General features: G+C 44.4%; 1 protein-coding gene across 3 annotated transcripts in view; it reads left to right on the forward strand.

Moving 5' to 3' along the window:
• Positions 1-18,342, forward strand: part of Nf2 (NF2, moesin-ezrin-radixin like (MERLIN) tumor suppressor) — a 97,443-nt gene that overhangs the window by 28,171 nt on the left and 50,930 nt on the right. For all 3 annotated transcript variants that reach the window (XM_048343264.1, XM_048343263.1, XM_048343262.1), the window contains exons 2-4: positions 8,957-9,082; positions 11,441-11,563; positions 14,205-14,288. In XM_048343264.1, coding sequence (XP_048199221.1) covers positions 8,957-9,082; positions 11,441-11,563; positions 14,205-14,288 — 333 coding nt within the window. The remainder of the gene's footprint in view (positions 1-8,956; positions 9,083-11,440; positions 11,564-14,204; positions 14,289-18,342) is intronic.

Here is an 18,342-nt window from a genome sequence, read left to right on the forward strand (position 1 = left end):
GCTTCTCTCCTCCTTGCTAAGCTGACACCAGGCAGGGGCCTGAAATGAGGGTAGATCAGGTGGCTAGAGATGAGTTTAGATGCACACTTCATTGGAACCAGGAGCTATTCTATTTTGAGCAACCTGTTCAGGACAGACTGTAAATCCTAACAACAAAAAAACCTGTAAACAGTGGAAATGCAGGACCTGAAAGCTTATGAGGCATCAGAAAAGTGATTTTCATTTCATTTATTTTATATTATTATTATTATGGTTCTGGGGCTCATGCTCAGGCCCCTGTGTGTGCTAGACAAGCACTCTGCCACTGAGTTATGCCCCCAGCCCAGTGAAGAGAATTTTTTTTAGGACTGACCAAGACTTTATTTGTACAGTTGATCATATCATTTATATATAGCACACTCCATTTTTACATACAAGAACAAATTTATAAGCATAATACATAGTACAAACATCTACACTTCTTAAGTGAGGTTCCAGCCAGGGCGGGGGGGGATGGTTTCGTCCCCATTGTAGTACCTAGGTGTGTACCTGGTCTCTTCCATAGAAGTCACTGGCCCTGTGCAGGTAACTGGAGTGTCTGGGGGCAGTGGGAGATCCCCCAGGCTCTGAGGTCTTCGCTGTGGCCCTACCTTTCCGTATGTATCAGTCTCCATCATCAGTCCTGCTCCTTTTTTGCCCCCTTTGCCTTGCTCCTTGCCCTTTTCTCCCCCTTCCCTTCTCTTTCCCTGCATCCCTTGCACCCCCTGCATGCCTCCATCTTGGGTAAGCCAGCACTATGCTCTCCCCTCAGTAAACTCTTTTCTGCCTGGACCATATGTCTGAATCTTACAGTAAAGAGTAGCTTTCTTAATAAGTTAAATCGAAGAGAAGGTTTTAACAAGAAATTACACAGGAGACTTTCCCAGTCATTCCACTTCTCAGAGCCCCCCAGGTACCATTGCCAGAGACATTTCTGGACCAGTGTGGAGATAATTGTCACACACACTGAGCCAGAGCTGCATATTCAGTACTGCATTGAACATTCAGTACTGCAGATCGAGTAATAATGCTGTTTGTCAGATACTCGAAAAGTGCAGAGAACATTCCTTCACTTTGCAACAGCTTGGACCCAATGGCAGACATGCTGTTCCCTCCAGCTGCTGTGGCGACCCTTTTGTCAGCCCCTTCTTCCCAGGCTTAGTCACCACGTGACTTCTGACCCAGCTCAAACTGTGTCTCCTCTCCTCAGTGAAGCCCTCCAGCCCTACTCCCAATGTGCAGGCCCAACTTTTGTTCTCACAGCACCTGGCTCTGTTAGCACTTAGCAGGTTCGTTTTCATTATCTGTTTAACCTGTCTTCCCCATCAGACAGGAATAGGGACTGCAACTTGTCCCAAATTCATCATTTATCTCCTGCACGAAGCTCAGGAGGACATAGTGGGTGCTCAATAAATGCTTGTCAAATGAGTGATTGTGTGGTTAGCGCAATGAGAATTGATGGTGCCTTTTCCCATCTGTCATCCATCATCCATGGTGAGAAGCTGGGCTGGGAGAGTTTAGGCAGCACCACTTGAGAATTTGTGGAGAGGAGGCAGGGTGGGAATTAATAATAACTCCCCCATATTGAGTGTGTATTTACTATGGGCCGAGCACTGTCTTAGTCTTTTTAAATGTATTATTGCACTTAATCCTTAGATCAATCTGTTAAGACAGGTTCAGTGTATTATCCTTGTTGAAGCACAGGGAAGTTCAATAACTTGCCCAAGGTCACACAGTGACAGGAGAGATCTATACTAGTGGTAGATAACTATGGCTTATCTATGGTTCCTGAAAAGAATCAAGTCCTACTGTCCTAAGGCATCCATCTTCTCTAACCATCTAATTTGTCTCTCATGTAACTAGAATGGTACTAGTTACATTCTGTCCTTGGAGATGAGAAAAGTATTGCTGGATTATCTTCTGTGTGCTGTGGTTCAGATGCAAGAGATGGAGTTAGACAGTCAGCAGAGAACTGGCTTTAAGCCAGGTGCTGGTGGCTCATGCCTATAGTCCTAGCTACTCAGGAGGCTGAGGTTTGAGGGTTGCAGTTTGAAACCAGCCCAGGCAGGAATGTTCATGAAAAACTTAACTCCAATTAACTACCAAAAAGCCAGAAATGGAGCTGTAGCTCAAGTGGTAGAGTGCTAGGTTTGAGCACAAAAGCTCAAGGACAGTACCTAGGCCCGGAGTTTAAGTTCCAGGAATGGCACAAAGAAAGAAAGGTGGGGGGAGGGAAAAGAAAAGAAGTGAATTGGTTTTAGATGGTAGTTTGTTTTTTTTTTGTTTTTGTTTTTTTTTTTTTTTGGCCAGTCCTGGGGCTTGGACTCAGGGCCTGAGCACTGTCCCTGGCTTCTTCTTGCTCAAGGCTAGCACTCTGCCACTTGAGCCACAGCGCCACATCTGGCCATTTTCTGTATATGTGGTGCTGGGGAATCGAACCTAGGGCCTCACGTATACGAGGCAAGCACTCTAGCCACTAGGCCATATCCCCAGCCCCCGGTAGTTTGTTTTTTGAGGTGGATTTGCTTCACAGCCTAGGCTGACCTGAAAATGTGATCCTCCTGCCTCAGCCTTCTGAGTGCTGGGAATACAGGCAGATGCCACCATGCCTAGCTGTAGAAGTACTTGTATAGAAACATAGAAGTTTTCTCCACTCATACTAAACTGCACTTCATTTTCTGTGACCATCTGAACGATAGCGTCTAGATCTTTGCATGTACTGTTCTCCCTGCCTGTAACATGCTTTTCTCCTGGCTGCTCTTTCTCTAAGCCCTTTCCCTCCACAAGCCAATGTAGATTGTCCTTTCTTTGCCTCTTTCAAATAGGGACATCCCTTCCCCAAGGCTCCGGAAACCCCAATACCTCTTGTGGCACTCATAAGAGCTGCAAGGTTGAAAACCACAGCTGAAGTTTTTTTCAGGGGGCCAAAGGAGGTGATGATCATTTCCCAGCTGACTTGTATACTAGAGCTGTGAGTGGGGGACTGGTCCCTTGCTCCCCTTTTTGTTTTTTCTTTTTAAAAAAAATTTATATTATCAAACTGATATACAGAGAGGTTACAGTTTCATACGTTAGGCATTGGATACATTTCTTATACTGTTTGTTACCTCGTCCCTCATTCCCCCCTCCCTCTTCCCCCTTTCCCTTCCTCCCCCATGAATTGTTCAGTTCATTTACACCAAACAGTTTTGCAAGTACTGCTTTTGTAGTTGTTTGTCTTTTTTTTACCCTGTGTCTCTTGATTTTAGTATTCCCTTTCAATTTCCTAGTTCTAATACCAGTATACACGGTTTCCAATGTACTCAGATAAGATACAGAGATAGTGTAGGTAAAACCACAGGAAGGGGATACAAGATCATCGTCAATAATAGAAGCTACAGCTACACATCCTTGCTCCCCTTTTTGCCCTTGCACCTTAGGTGGTCTTGGGCACTCCATATTTGTGGGAGGAGTGGGTGTGGGGAACTTGACTGTGCTTCAGGTCTCTGTGCCTTGGGTTTTGACGTTGTGTGATCTGTTGTGTTGGCCAGCGGCTGTTTGCCGCCCCTTCTGCACTGTGGGGAAGAGGAGGATGACTAATGCTGCCTGTACAGTCCAGGGAGACCTTCAGATGACAGTGAATCACTTCACAGCAGCAGCACAGTGCAGTGGACCAGAGAGAAAACAGGACGAGCCAGGCCGTGTTCTGGCAAGTCTGCCTGCACCAAGAAAGCCTCACCCACAACCCAAGACCCCCCCTTTCAGGGGTCCTGAATCCCACCCCACTATAAACAACAGTTCTTGTGTGTGAAGAAGTAGAAATTCAGGAAGGATCTTCCTTGATCTCAGGCAGGCCCCATGCACTGGGGGAAGGGCATTTGAAGAGGATCACCTCAGATAGGGAATGGCATGTTGAGGTTATATTTGATCTAACAGAACTTTTTATTTATTTATTTTTTGTCCAGGACGGGGACTTGAACTAGGTACCTGACACACTGGCTGCTACTACCAACTGAGCCACACCTCTAACCCCAGAAAACTTATTACTTACTTAAAGATAGAACATTCTGGGGCTGGGAGTATGGCCTAATGGTTGAGTGCTTGCCTTGTATACACAAAGCCCTGAGTTAAATTCTTCAGCACCCCATATATAGAGAAAGCCAGAAGTGGCCCTGTGGCTCAAGTGGTAGAGTGCTAGCCTTGAGCAAAAAGAAGCCAGGGACAGTACTCAGGCCCTGAGTATACACCCTCCCCCCCCAGGACTGGCAAAAACAAAACAGAACAACCCCCCCCCCACACACAAACAGAAGATAGAACATTCTCTTTTATTTGTACCTTATTTTGCTTTGTTCAGGGAGGAGGTTAATATATTAGGACATCTCTATCTGCTTTTTTCAGGTAGCTTAACTAATCTCCTTTAGCCTTAATTAACTTAATGGGTCATCTATCTCCCACATTTCTGCCCCCCAGTTTGCTGTTTTTCCTTGTTCCCTCTTTCCCTTAGTAGAACCACTTGATGTGAACCAGAAGTGCAGGAATATTCCTGATTCTTCCTCCTTTACACACTGTTTGGGCGTCACTTCTGTTATGACCTTTTTACTAGGCTGTTTCCTCTGTGTCCCTCCCTCTCCTCTCTCTTCCCTCCTTTCTTCCCTCCCTTCATTTTCCCTCTCCCCTCCTCTCTCCCCCTCCTCTCTCTCATTCTCCTTTCTCTCCCCCTCCCTCTTCCTCTTCCTCTCCAACTCCTCCTCTCCCACTGTCCTTTCTCCCCCCTCCCTCTTCCTTTTTTTTTTTTTCCTGTCCTGGGCTTGAACACAGGCCCTGAGCACTGTCCCTGGCTTCTTTTTGGTCAAGGCTAGCTAACATTTTACCACTTGAACCACAGCTTCACTTCTGGCATTTTTCTGTTTATGTAGTGCTGAGGAATCAAACCCAGGGCTTCATTGTGCAAGGCAAGCACTCTACTGCTAAGCCACATTCCCAGTCCCCTCTGCCTTTTTTTAATGGCTGGAGTAGTTTCCTCTCTCCCTTCCAGGTCCAGGCTCCTTTCCTCCAACTCATTCTCCCCCCTATTGACAGAGTGAATCCAGAATATAGATATGAGTGTGTTGTTCCCACTTCGTGGATCCTCAAAGCCTCCATTGCTTTATGCTGAAGTCCATCCAGCCTGGTCTGGCATTTGTTGCCACCATGCCCAGTCTAAACCCAGCTGTCATTTTCTGCCTTACCTAAGGACTTGGGGTTCCCTGTGGCTGTCATGACTTTTTAGAAGATGAGTTTTCTTCCCTCCCTCATGGACTCTCCCCTGGGTCTCTCCAGTCTTCTCTGTCCTGAGTTCTTGCCAGTTTCTCCAGTGGCCACATTGTTGCCAATGTTTTGTGTCCTCAAGGTCTGACTCTGGCTGGCACTCTAGGTGTGCTCTATAGTATGTGTTGAAAGACTAAGTAGGAAGCCACAGGCTCTAATCCTTACAGAGTTATAAATGAACCATATCTGATTCTTCAGAAGAGGGGTTTTGTTTCTGACACTGGTCACTCACAGAGAGCAAAAGGAGCAGAAAACTATAGAGCAGAGAAAGTGGACCTGGGGCCCCAGGGACTTGTGTGTCTTAGATCATAAAGGCCAGGGACTGCTAAAGAATCTGTTACTTATTTGTACAAAATGGGGATGGCTCTGTGATAGGTTATCTTCAGGCATTAGTTCTAACACGGACAGCCTGTGATTCTTTGCACCAAAGTTAAAAGTCTAAGTAGGCAAGAAAAATCTTAAGTAGGGCATTCTGAGTAGTGAGGATTCTTTCCTTCCTCCTCACTTTATTGCAAGCTCCACAGAGGCAAAGACATTGTTTTTCTGCATTCAACAAAGATACACCTGCATTTTTAAAACAAGTAGGAATGAATACAGGAAAATTGCATTAAATCAATGGGTTTCAACTCCCAGGTTGGAAATTCACTCATGGCTCCCTTGGCAGCTTTCCTTCTGACATGCTGCTCATCCCACATGCAGCCAGCCAGCCCCTTTCTTCCAAAGCCTGGCCTGGCCATGGCCGTGAGTTATGGTGGGCTGGGAATCATTACCTTCATCCTTTGGCCCTGGGGTGTTTAACATCTTCAAGTTAATGCCTGTTCTTTAGTGGTACATTATCTTGTAGCGAGTTAGGCATTTATAATTTATATACTGTGTGCTGTCTTAAAATAGACAAGAGGATAATCAGCATCCTGAAGCTCCTAGTTTTCCAAAATAACATTTCTACAGTGAAGACTGCCTGTAGGAATTAAAACCTGCTGTGAATTTAAAACAAAACCATTGTCCAGTTGTCAGACAGGGAAACTCAGCTTTATAAAAGGTGGATGGTGCTGGGCGCTGGTGGCTCATGCCTGTTATTCTAGCTACTCAGGAGGCCAAGATTTGAAGATCTCGGTTCAAAGCCCAGACAGGAAAGTCCATGAGACTCTTATCTCCAATTAACCACCAAAAAAAACCAGAAGTGGCGCGGTAGCTCAAGTGATAATGCACTAGCCTTGAGCTGAAGAGCTCAGGGACAGTAGTACCCAGGCCCAGAGTTCAAGCCCCATGACCAAAGAAACAAAAAAACAAAACAAAACAAAACAAAAAAAAAGGGTGGATGGTGATTCTGTTTTCAAAAAATGAAACTCATAATTAGGCACTGGTGGCTCATGCCTGTAATTCTAGCTATTCTGGAGTCTGGGATCTGAGAATTGCAGTTCAGTGCCAGCTTAGGTAATAGAAAGTTCCTAGGACTGTAATTTCTAGTTAATCACCAAAAAGCTAGAAGTGGAGCTGTGGCTCAAGTGATGGAGCACTGGCCTTGAGCAAAAAAGCTTAGGGATAATACCCAGGATCTGAGTTCAAATCCTAGGACCAGTACACACATACACAGAAACACACACAAAATCAAATTTGTGGCTGGGAATGTGGCTTAGTGGTAGAGTGCTTGCCTAACATGCATGAAGCCCTGGATTTGATTCCTCAGTACCATATAGACAAGAAAAGCTAGAAGTTGACTGTGGCTCAAGTGGTAGATTGCTAGCCTTGAGCACAGAGAAGCTCAGGAATAGTGCCCAGGCCCTGAGTTTAAGCCCCAGGACTGGCAAAAACAAACAACAAAAACCCCAAATTAAACTTGTTTTCTTTTATTCAAAGCAGTCTCTAAAGACATCAGTCTGTAGTATTCCAGGGCTTCACTTTTCATCAGAGAGGAGATGGAGCCAAGGTTGCAGGACAGGCAGGAGAAATGCTTCAGTGAAGGACAAGGGCTGATGTATACCTCAACCACTTGTCTGCTGCAGCCTTGGTGTCCTTCCCGTCTCGACTGTGAACACTAAGAAGAGATGGCCTCTCCTGTTGAGTACCCACAGAGAATACACAGTTCACTCGCATCTATTCAAAATAGAAGACCTGGAGCTGGAGATGTCTCTTAGTAGTAGGGCACTAGGTAGCGCACTGCAGACCCTGGCATCCTCTTCAGGAGTGGGAGGGACAAAAAGCCTACTTGAAGGCTAGGAATGTGGCCTAGTAGTAGAGTGCTTCCTTCACATACATGAAGCCCTGGGTTCGATTCCTCAGTATCACTTATATAGAAAAAGGCGTAAGTGTCGCTGTGGCTCAAGAGGTAGACTGCTAGCCTTGAGCAAAAAGAAGCCAGGGACAGTGCTCAGGCCTTGAGTCCAAGGCCCAGGACTGGCAAAAAAAAGGGGGGGGCTACTTAAAAATTCCCCAGTTCAGTTGGTTTTTAACAAAAAACAAATGGGCTGTCAGGACTCTACCCTATTTTTCCCCTCTTGCTTTTACATGGTCTTTAGACTACAACCCTCCTCCCCACCCCACCTCCATTCCTTTTCATTTGTCTGCAGTGAACTTTGGGTGGAGATTTCTAATGAGGGCATGAAACATGGGGGAAGGGTTCTGCAGTTGAGTGGTCTCAATTCTCATGTGAGGCAACTTTGCATTTGAAATCATCATTGATCTTCCTGTGGTCACCATTTATGTGCTGTGTCAAATGTGATGTAATTGCACCAATGTCCCCCTGATACTAGGGGGTGGTTGAGGTGGAGCAGGAACAAGCTGTAGCTGGGTGGGGTGGGGAGGTGAGGGGGTGGGAGGGTGGTATAGGACCATCCCGGGTGCTTTAACTTGAAAGCCACTAGGTGGCAACATTTACTAAGCTGCCCAGCATCCTTTCCTTTACCAAGATACAGGGTTTAGCTTAGCAGCAGCCATTGCTTCAGGTCCTTTTAAAAGTGAGGCTATAGAGTAAACACAGCACAGTATTCATGTCTGATACCTATTCATCACCTGGATTTGGATACTGCAAATTTGGAATAGCTCTGTGTGACCATGGGCAAATTGCTTCTCCTTTGGCCCAGCCAGGTTTGGTGACAGTAGAAATCTGTCACTGGATGATCTGGTCTCTCCTAGTTCCTTTTCTCTGTGATTTATGACTTTGCTTACAAGTAGTTTGCCTATACTAAAAAAAAAAAACAAACACTTTTATTAAAACTACACTTTAGGTTAAACATACACAGATACAACACTAGCCTTTTTATCAAAGGGCAGAATTATGATTAAAAGAAAATAACATCAAGAGAATTACTGCCTTAGAAGCTGGCCATCTTCCTGGGTTAACTCAGGAGATTCCAATCTCCTAAATGAGGCTGCTTTATTTACCAGGTTTCCTAAATTAGCAGCTTTGGGGATATTAAGTAAGATCTGTAAGGAACCGTCCAAGGGAGGTATTGTGTGCGCTGTGCAGTAATTAAGCTATTACGCTCTAATTGGTATTTTCATACTCATGGTTTTGTGTGGGAAGCTCTAAAATTCTTTAAGAATTCAAAGCTCATCAGCCATCTTCATGACAGTAGAGAATGCAGGAACAGTTTTGTGAGTGTGTTGTGAATTTTGCTCCCAATGTCCTTTGCTTTGGTCTGTTACATTGCAGATGAAGTGGAAAGGGAAGGACCTGTTTGATTTGGTGTGCCGGACTCTGGGGCTTCGGGAAACCTGGTTCTTTGGACTGCAGTACACAATCAAGGACACCGTGGCCTGGCTCAAAATGGACAAGAAGGTGGGGCTGGAACTCCAGTGGGACAGACATCTGCTTTCTGATTTTTCTCCTGAGGGAGCCCCTAGTTTATTTGCTCATCTACCACTGTGACATGTAGGAGAGGGGACGAGTTCCTGAATGAAGCTATGCAGAAAGCAGGTCCTGCAGGCACTGCTAGACAGCAGCATTCACTTCACTAGGACGAAACCCTAGTCTGCCTGGGCTTTTTTGCCGTTTCCTTTGGCTTCATGCCCTTTGGTGTATTAAACCACTCACCAAGCTTTATAGATACAAATGACTACTGTCTTCTTATATACATTTTTTTAAGCCAATTTATATCCCTGGAAGATTCTCTTGGGGCTTGTGTTCTTTAGGGAATTTTTACAAGTCTTTTTGAGAATACCAAGGCCCAACCAGGATTAAGCATTAATGTGATCCAAAGAATAAAGAAGCTGTGGCATAGGAACAGTGCTTGTTTGGTCCCCAGAATCTTCTGGGGCTTCTGAAGTACAGAGTGTCTGGGCCCCTGACAGTTTTAAGGTGACTTGAAAATGAATATGGCTTTGGGAAGCCATCTTCCCAAGAGTTCGTATAATCCTACACACTCCTATTTTCCTGTTGGCCTCATCATAAAGAAAGCTAGGAAGCAGGGCCATGAGCTTTTGCCAGCTTCTCCTAAAAGACTCTTAGGGCTCAAAGTAAGGCAGCAGAGGGTACCCTAAGTGATACCCCTGCAACTGCCCGCTCCTGCCAAAGTTCATCCACTGCCGAGCCTGATAAAGCTGTGATTTGCCCATGAGAATCTTAAGCCAAGGTGTTCTGATTATGTTCACATGTGTACACAGTCATCCACTTTCATGTTGGAGTCATTGCTGGTTGTAAATTTCAAATGCTAATTCCTAACAATCATAAATGGGCCAAATGCCACAGAAGGAAGTGTCGGTGAGGGTGTCCTCATCCTGTTTGTTTTGCATCTCCTCGGTCCTGTCCCTTGGAATTTGAGCCGGGGCATGGAGAGAGATTTATCAGACATAGCAAAACTTTCTGTATCTTTTTATGATTCTCAGTAAAGTGAATTTTAAATCATACCTGAGAGGTGGCCAAATGGATATTAGATTGGGGCCATCAGGAGCCACGGAACCTGCTGCTCAAAGGAAATAAATTACGACACATGTTAATGGAGACTGGTAGCCTGTCACATGGCATGTTTATGTCCTAAAATGAAATTCACTCTGGAGAGCAGATGGCTCAAGCTTCTCAGGGGGTGGATGGAATTGTTAGAAGATTAAAGGCAGTGGTTTACTTACTGTGCTACAAGCATTTTGTGGGCCGTCTCTGGAGGGTCCTAGAAACAAAGGGTTGCTCCATTTCGAAACATGGACACTGTTTTGCTTCTGTTGCTTAGTTAACATCTAAATGATGACACATTTCGTTTATTGTCTCTAAGCTATATTATATCTGGACCTGCATAGCAGAGAAAAAAAGAAAGAATAATTCTACTACCTCAAATAATTTTTTTTTTTTTTTTTTTTGGCCAGTCCTGGGCCTTGGACTCAGGGCCTGAGCACCGTCCCTGGCTTCTTCCTGCTCAAGGCCAGCACTCTGCCACCTGAGCCACAGCGCCCCTTCTGGCCGTTTTCCATATATGTGGTGCTGGGGAATCGAACTGAGAGCTTCATGTGTAGGAGGCAAGCACTCTTGCCACTAGGCCATATTCCCAGCCCAAACCTCAAATAATTTTTAAATTATCTTTATTCTTCACCAAGTATGGTGTCACATGCCTGTAATCCTAGCTTCTTGGGAGGCACAGATCAGGAGGATTGTCCTTATAGGCCAGCCTGGGCAAAACATTTGTGAGGAAGCCCCATCCTTCACCACCCCCCCCCCCAACCCTGCCTATAGAAAGCTGAATATGGTGGCATTAGTCAACCATCTCAGTTACAAGAGGAACATATGTAGGAGGATTGCAGTACAGGCCCACCCAAGCTTAAATGTGAGACCCTGTTTGAAAGATAACTAAAACTAAAAGGGCTAGAGGCATCTTCCATAAAGGAGAGTTCCTGGCCACCTCTGTTATACATTTCTAGCTTGTAACTGTTTCTGTGACCTTGAGAACATTGGTGCCTTCATCTTAGCTTACCCCTTGGGAATAGTGATTGATTTGGTTCAGAACCCCCTCGTGAAGTGCATATTACCCCTTGTTATGGATGGCTCAGCGAATGTCTCCAACTCTGGAATCATAGCCTTGGGGAAATGTGAGGAACAAAATGGTGGGAGTGGAGGTGGTGGTTTACACCTTCCCTGCAAAATGGGCTTTGATGGTAGCATAGGAAGAGGGAGCAACACAGTGCGTGTGTCTTTTGCTCTACAATCCTGCAGGTGTTGGATCATGATGTTTCAAAGGAGGAACCAGTCACCTTTCACTTCCTGGCTAAATTTTATCCTGAGAATGCTGAGGAAGAGCTGGTTCAGGAGATCACGCAACATTTATTCTTCTTGCAGGTATACTAGCCCCATACCACCTTCCACATGTATCCCTTCCCTCCCTCCACCCACGAATTCTGGGAAGCAGCCTGAGTGAACCCTTCCCTTGGTGTTTACCACTAACTCCTCCTTATTGCAGAAGTGCTCTGCCTCTAGATAGGCAGTCCTTTTGGTTCTGTAATGGAAATAAATCTTCAGAACAGAACTATCGCCAAGTGATCAGATGGGTGTGAGATGAAATTGTGAAGGTATGGATGATGAAGCATGACTAGAAGCAGCTACTTAAACCTTCTTGAAGGTGGATTCCTGTTTCTTCTAACTTGAAAGTACCCTGCAGTTGCAAAGAAAGTCTGAAGAGAGTTTTATAAAGCAGCGGTGCTCTGAAGTTCAAAAATCAGCCTTCATTAAACCAGGACTTTTGAATGCCAGCAACACTTAGTTTAGCCCATGTCTGCTGTATTTCAGTTATCCTGCTGCAAGCTACTCTTGGTCTTTCTTGTTGCTCCCCCCACTCCTGCACTGGAGTATAAGCCCCTTCAAAGCACAGCTTGCTGAGCTCTTAAGTAATTGCTCAACCAAATGAAAGAAATTAGGAGACCCACAATTGTAGGTTGACCACCTACGGTTTCAGGGAAAGGGGATTCACCTGAGAATGCAAACCTCATCTGGTGTGTGTGGGTAATTTCCTGGCTGCTTGCAGTGATTGGCACTGGGGCTGCTTGTATACCCCAAGTGCCCACTGTTCATTGTATGATCTCCCAGAAGTAGATGTGTGGTCTCTCCACAGTCCTCATAATTAATTCAAAGTTCTGTGCATTATGTTCAGTAAACAGTGAGATATAATTAACCCCCCCTAAAGAATGTTTTTTTAAATTGTTGCATTGTTTTGTTTTGAAATAGGATCTTGCTATGTAATAACCCAGGCTGAACCTCAACTCTTTATTTATTTATTTTTTATTTTTTTGGTCAGTCCTGGGGCTTGGACTCAGGGCCTGAGCACTGTCCCTGGCTTCTTCCCGCTCAAGGCTAGCACTCTGCCACTTGAGCCACAGCGCCCCTTCTGGCCGTTTTCTGTATATGTGGTGCTGGGGAATCGAACCTAGGGCCTCGTGTATCCGAGGCAGGCACTCTTGCCACTAGGCTATATCCCCAGCCCTGAACCTCAACTCTTGATCCTTATAACTCAGCTACTCGAGTGCTGGGATTATGGGTGTGCAGCACTACACTCAGCTAAATAACTATATATGTGTGTATACACACACAGGTTATAAACTATATATAGTCCATATATGTTTACATAAAAGTAAATGTATGTATATGTGCATGTATGTATAGATATTCAAATATACATATACACAGTAGAAGGCAAATTTCATTTTCAGGGTGGCCTTTCAGGTTTTTTTTTTTGTTGATTGCGGGGCTTGAACTCAAGGTCTGAGTACTGTCCCTGGGCCTCTTTCTGCTTGAGGCTAGTGCTCTACCAATTGATCCACAGTTCTACTTCCGGTTTTTTGAGTGGTTAATTGGGTGATAAGAGTCCCATGAGGACTTTTCTGCCCAGGCTGGCTTTGAACCATGATCTTCAAATCTCAGCCTCCTGAGTAGCTAGGATTACAGGTGTTAGCTACTGGCACCCAGCAACCTTTCAGTTTTTCTGTAATGTGCCTTTTTTTTTTTTTTAATTTTGAAAAGAAACCAAGGGATTTGAAGGTTTCTCTGCTTCAAAACTTCTTAGGTTTTGCTTTCTAAGAAAGTAAAATCAGTTCTAAAACCTGGGAAGAATTTGTATGTGAAGAAGCCACGCATAGAGACACCCCCCCCCCCCCCCCCCCCCGGGCACAGAAGGTCTTAATACTGTTGAAAAGAGCCTGTCCCTCATGTGACTTTGGCCTGATTTTCCTTGAGCTGTGGAGGTGTTTGGGGTCTGAGCATGGCACCATTTATTGCCGGTGACATGGGATAGGAGCTGGCCTTGCTGTGGTATTTACTCTGGCGTGTCCACGTCCTGCAGCTCTCTTGCCTCCATGGCTGGAATATCACACACTGCACCATTTGACGAAATTAAGTGCAATGAGATATGTTAATCCAACATTATAGCTTAGGAATTATATTTCCTGGACCTCATGTATACTTAAAAGTTGAGTCGATCAAATTTTACTGCTTCCTTTTTCCTTACAGCAGCACATTGAAAGTGCCGGCATTTTTCTGCAGTCATAACTCAGTGGCGTTGGTGGGCTTTTGTGTGTGAAGATTTGAAAGTAGACTGTATTTCTTCCCATGCTGTGAGTGCTCAGCAGGGGCAGAGGCTGCCTTCACCCTCTGAGCACTCCTGATACTTCTCCAGTTCACAGCTCTGTCAGTCGAGATGTCAACCTCTGTTGGGGCCAAGATTACACACACTCACTCATCTTGATTATGAAGAGGGTTTCCATGCAGAACCAGTGTACTAATAACTTCTTAGTAACTGAACTCTCAACTGGTCTGCTTCAGTTAAAAAAAACAAAACAAAACAAAAAAACCAGTCCCCTTTGTCAGAAAATCATGAACAGGCTGCTTTGGCAGCCCTCATTTAGAACACCCTGCAGCCATCTGCTGTGAGCAGCCTGCATGGCGTACTTGCACGCATGCGGTCTCATATCTCCCTCATTGCCCCTTTCAGGTGAAGAAGCAGATTTTAGATGAAAAGATCTACTGCCCTCCTGAGGCTTCTGTGCTCCTGGCTTCCTATGCTGTCCAGGCCAAGGTAGGTGCAAGGGGACATTAGCTGGACATAAGCTCATGTCACAGGATGACTTCTTGTGATGTCATGAGACTTGTGGACTGGAGTCTGCTGTGGCTATCCAGCTTCTGTGTAATCGTGTGTGTGGGGGGAGGGGGGTTAGACAAGTAATTAGTGTATTACTCTAATGAATTAGCATTCTCAGTGAATTCACTCAGAAAGATGAAGTTTCTGGGTTATCTCATTATGCATATGTAGTTCATTACATTAACCACACCAACTTCTTTTTCTAAACTACAAAAAATGAATTTATAATCTGTTATCATGGCCAAATGTGGCTTATAGGTCAGCCTGGTCCAGGTCTTCCCTCTAGACTTCCCTGTGTGAGGCCTACCCTTACATGTTCTCATAGGTTTGAGTCCTATCTGCTCAGCTCCTCTGGTGCTCACCTGCTGTCCACTGTTGACTTTGGGCCCACTGAGCCCAGCTGAGTTGCCAGGTAGCCTAAAGTTAATCCTATTTTTTATTTTTATTTTTGGCCGATCATGGGGCTTGAACTTTGGGCCTGGGCACTATCCCTGAGCACTTCAGCTCAAGGCTAGCACTCTACCACTTTGAGCCATAGCACCATTTCTGGTTTTCTGGTGGTTAATTGGAGATAGGAGACTCTTGGACTTTCCTTCCCAGGCCGTCTTTGAACAGATATCCTCAGATCTCAGCCTCCTGAGTAGCTAGGATTACATGTGTGAGCCACTGGTGACTGGCTTTTGTTGTTTTGTTTTCAATACTGGGGCTAGAATTTAGAGCCTCATACTTGTTAGATAAGTGCTCTACCACTTGAGCCATCTTCCTAGCCCATTTTGCTTTAGTTGGTTTTCTCACTTTTGTGCTCCTCGGACTCTGGCCCTCTTACCTTTGCTTCCCATGTAGCTAGGATGACAGGCTTGTGCCACTACTCTTTGCTTACTGATTGAGATGGGGGAGAGAGAGATTGAGAGAGAGAGAGAGAGAGAGAGAGAGAGAGAGAGAGAGAGGTTTCTTACTAAGTATTTTGCCCCAGCTGACCTGGAACTGTAATCCTTCAGATCTCCATCTCCCAAGTAGCTGAGATTATAATGGTAAGCCACTGCTCCTGGCCTTCCCCTCCATTCTTATAAGAAAAGTAGAGGGTCAGCACAGAGTGCTTCATGTCCTTTGGATTTCCCACTTTAATCACGTGCCACTTTTTTTTTTTTTTTTTGGGGGGGGGTCTGTCGTGGGGCTTGAATTCAGGGCCTGGGCGCTGTCCCTGTGCCCTTTTGTTCAAGGCTAGCACTCTAGCATTTTGAGCTAAGGCACCACTTCCATTTTTCTGTTGGTTAACTGGGGATTTTTCTGCGTGGGCTGGCTTTGAACCTTGTTCCTCAGATCTCAGCTTCCTGAGTAGCTGGGATTGTAGGTGTGAGCCACCAGCACTGGCCGTACCACTTTCTTTGCTCCCCTTGCCTCCTGCCTTTCATTAAAGCATAAGAAGGTGACTCCAGAATTAAGACACTTTGCTGACTTGTCATTGTAAAGCATAATCTTTTCAGTTATTTTTCTTTTTCATTATAGATTTTTATAAAGCCATCCCTACAGTATTGGAAACATTCATAAGATATTCTTCTTAGCTAACCTTTTTTTTTTTAAGATAGATTAATACAATTTTAGATCAAAGCCAGGAAGTAGCTGGCTGGAGAAAAGGCTGTACCTTTTCACACTGGACAGATCTGTAGAAATACCAGAGCCAGATGAATAATTTGGTGATTCATTTAATGTCTTCTGAGTAGTCACCAGATCTTGGGGTGCGGTGTTTGACTATCATAGATGTGAACACTAGAGCAAGTATCTGACCTCAGTGATTCTCCAAGGTCTGGGGCAGTCTTGGGCTACATTAAGGAGAGAATCCATGGGCTGGGGATGGCATTTTATGCCTACCCTCTTCATCTTCCCTGGAAAATGACTAATTGCGAAAACAGAAAATGGGCTTTGATTCAACTAAAACATATGCTTCCTTTTATGCTTTGATCAAGAATATTAGTAACAGGAAAAATGTGTTCTTTCAATCAGTAGCGTCTTGACAGTGATGAAGCAGTCATTGTCACAGTCATTAAGCCTGGGCACTTACTGGCCCAGAGTCCAGGTCCTACCACCCCCCCCCCCTCACATTTCTTTCCCCAGCAGAGGAAAGTCCCAAGCTCTTAAGGACTTTACCTCAGCCTCAAAGGCTACATTCTCTGTGTATGGATTTGGTTCCACAAATCCAAAGGCCACCTGTTGGGAAGGAAAAAAAAGTCACTTTTCAGGGAGCCAGCAGATGTTTGCTTAAACAGATTTCACTGTAGGAAAGCCCTACTGATTTGGATCCTACTAATTTGGAGTTAAAAGTGATTCACAGACAGCATATGTGGTTCATTTGAAGAGGATGTTCTAACTATTTTTTTTCCAGTGAAAAATTTAAGGATCTTACAAATAAAGGTAATCTCTGGCTTAAAAAGTCTGCATTTGGTTCAAATTGCAGTACCACCACCACAAAAAAAAAAAAGTCTTCATTCTGGAAACTAAAGTTTATTATAATGTGCTTGTAGTTTCTGTGTCTTCTACTTAATATTAAAATGCTATTTCTGATTATAATGTTAATTAGATCTTAAATATCCATACTATTTTGGGTGGCAGGTTGGTTTTTTGTTTTTGTTTTTCCTTTCTGGCAGTACTAGGGTTTAAATTCAAGGCCTGCATTCACTCCACTTGATTGCTCACTCCCTAGGCTGGTACTTTACCAGTTGAGCCACATCTCTAGACCTTTCTTCTTTATTTTTCAAGTAAGTTCTTGAGTTTTTGCTTGGAGCCAGCCTTAGGCTAAAATCTTCCACTTACCTCTACCTAGCTAGAATTATAGGTATATACCCTGGTTCGTGGCTTGTTTTTGAGATAAAATCACACTTGCTTTTTTGCCTAGGCTAAGCTAGGTTATTTCTCTCTGACTTCTGAGTAGCTGTGATATTATATGTATGTGTCACCATGCCCTCTCTTGTCTCCTATTTAATAAAGTGTTATAATAAGAATATTTCACCTGTTACCTATAATAGATCATGTAGTGTTTTTTAGAAGCCAAGCCTTTGAGAGTATTAAGTCTGTTTTGTAAATGGGGAATTTAAGGATCAGAAAGAATTAGTGATTTGTCCAAAGTCACCTTGTTTTAAAAAAAAACAATAGGGTGTCACTGTGTAGCTCACTTTGCCTCAAACTCAAGGTCCTCTTTCCTCAGCTACTAATAATTATACTTTTATCTTTGATGCTATTTTATGGTTGTATAATTTATTTTTCATATGCCAGTCCTGGGGCTTGAACCTGGGTTCAAGGGCCTGGGTGCTGTCCCTGCTCAAGGCTGGAGCTCTACCATTTGAGTCATTACTCCACTTTTGGCTTTTTGGTAATTAATTGAAGATAAGCTTCTCATAGACTTTCTTTCCTGAGCTGGCTTCAAACTGTGATCCTCAATCTCAGCCTTCTTAAGTGGCTAGGATTACAGGTATGAGCCACTAGTGCCCAGCTATAACTCTCTCCCTCTCTTATATTATAGTGGGGATGTAACTTAGGACCTCACACATGCTAGGCAAGTATTCTCCCACTGAGCTATCTACTTCTCAATGGAGATCTGATGCAGAGTAGGCCAGGAGAGTGGAGTCTGGCTGGGTACTCCAGTGTCTGGTGCCTAAGTCAGCACTTTGCTCTTTCTCCCTCACTGTCTCATGAGAACAAGGTCTTTGGGGATCACATGTTGCTTCCCACTGACTTCCAGTTTTATTTGTGTGACATAGGCAGTAGTCCAAGCTTCTTAGCAAGTCATACTGGTTCCTCCCATTGTATGTGCTTGTTTTCTTCCACAACCTTTCAGTCACAGAAAGGAACTTTAGAAGTATGGAGGGAAATTGGAATTGAGCTCATTTTTTCTTTTTTTCTTTTTTTTTGCCAGTCCTGGGCCTTGGACTCAGGGCCTGAGCACTGTCCCTAGGTTCTTTTTGCTCAAGGCTAGCACTCTGCCACTTGAGTCACAGCG

This window comes from Perognathus longimembris, chromosome 3, assembly GCF_023159225.1.
Source record: "Perognathus longimembris pacificus isolate PPM17 chromosome 3, ASM2315922v1, whole genome shotgun sequence".
Lineage (NCBI taxonomy): Eukaryota > Metazoa > Chordata > Mammalia > Rodentia > Heteromyidae > Perognathus > Perognathus longimembris.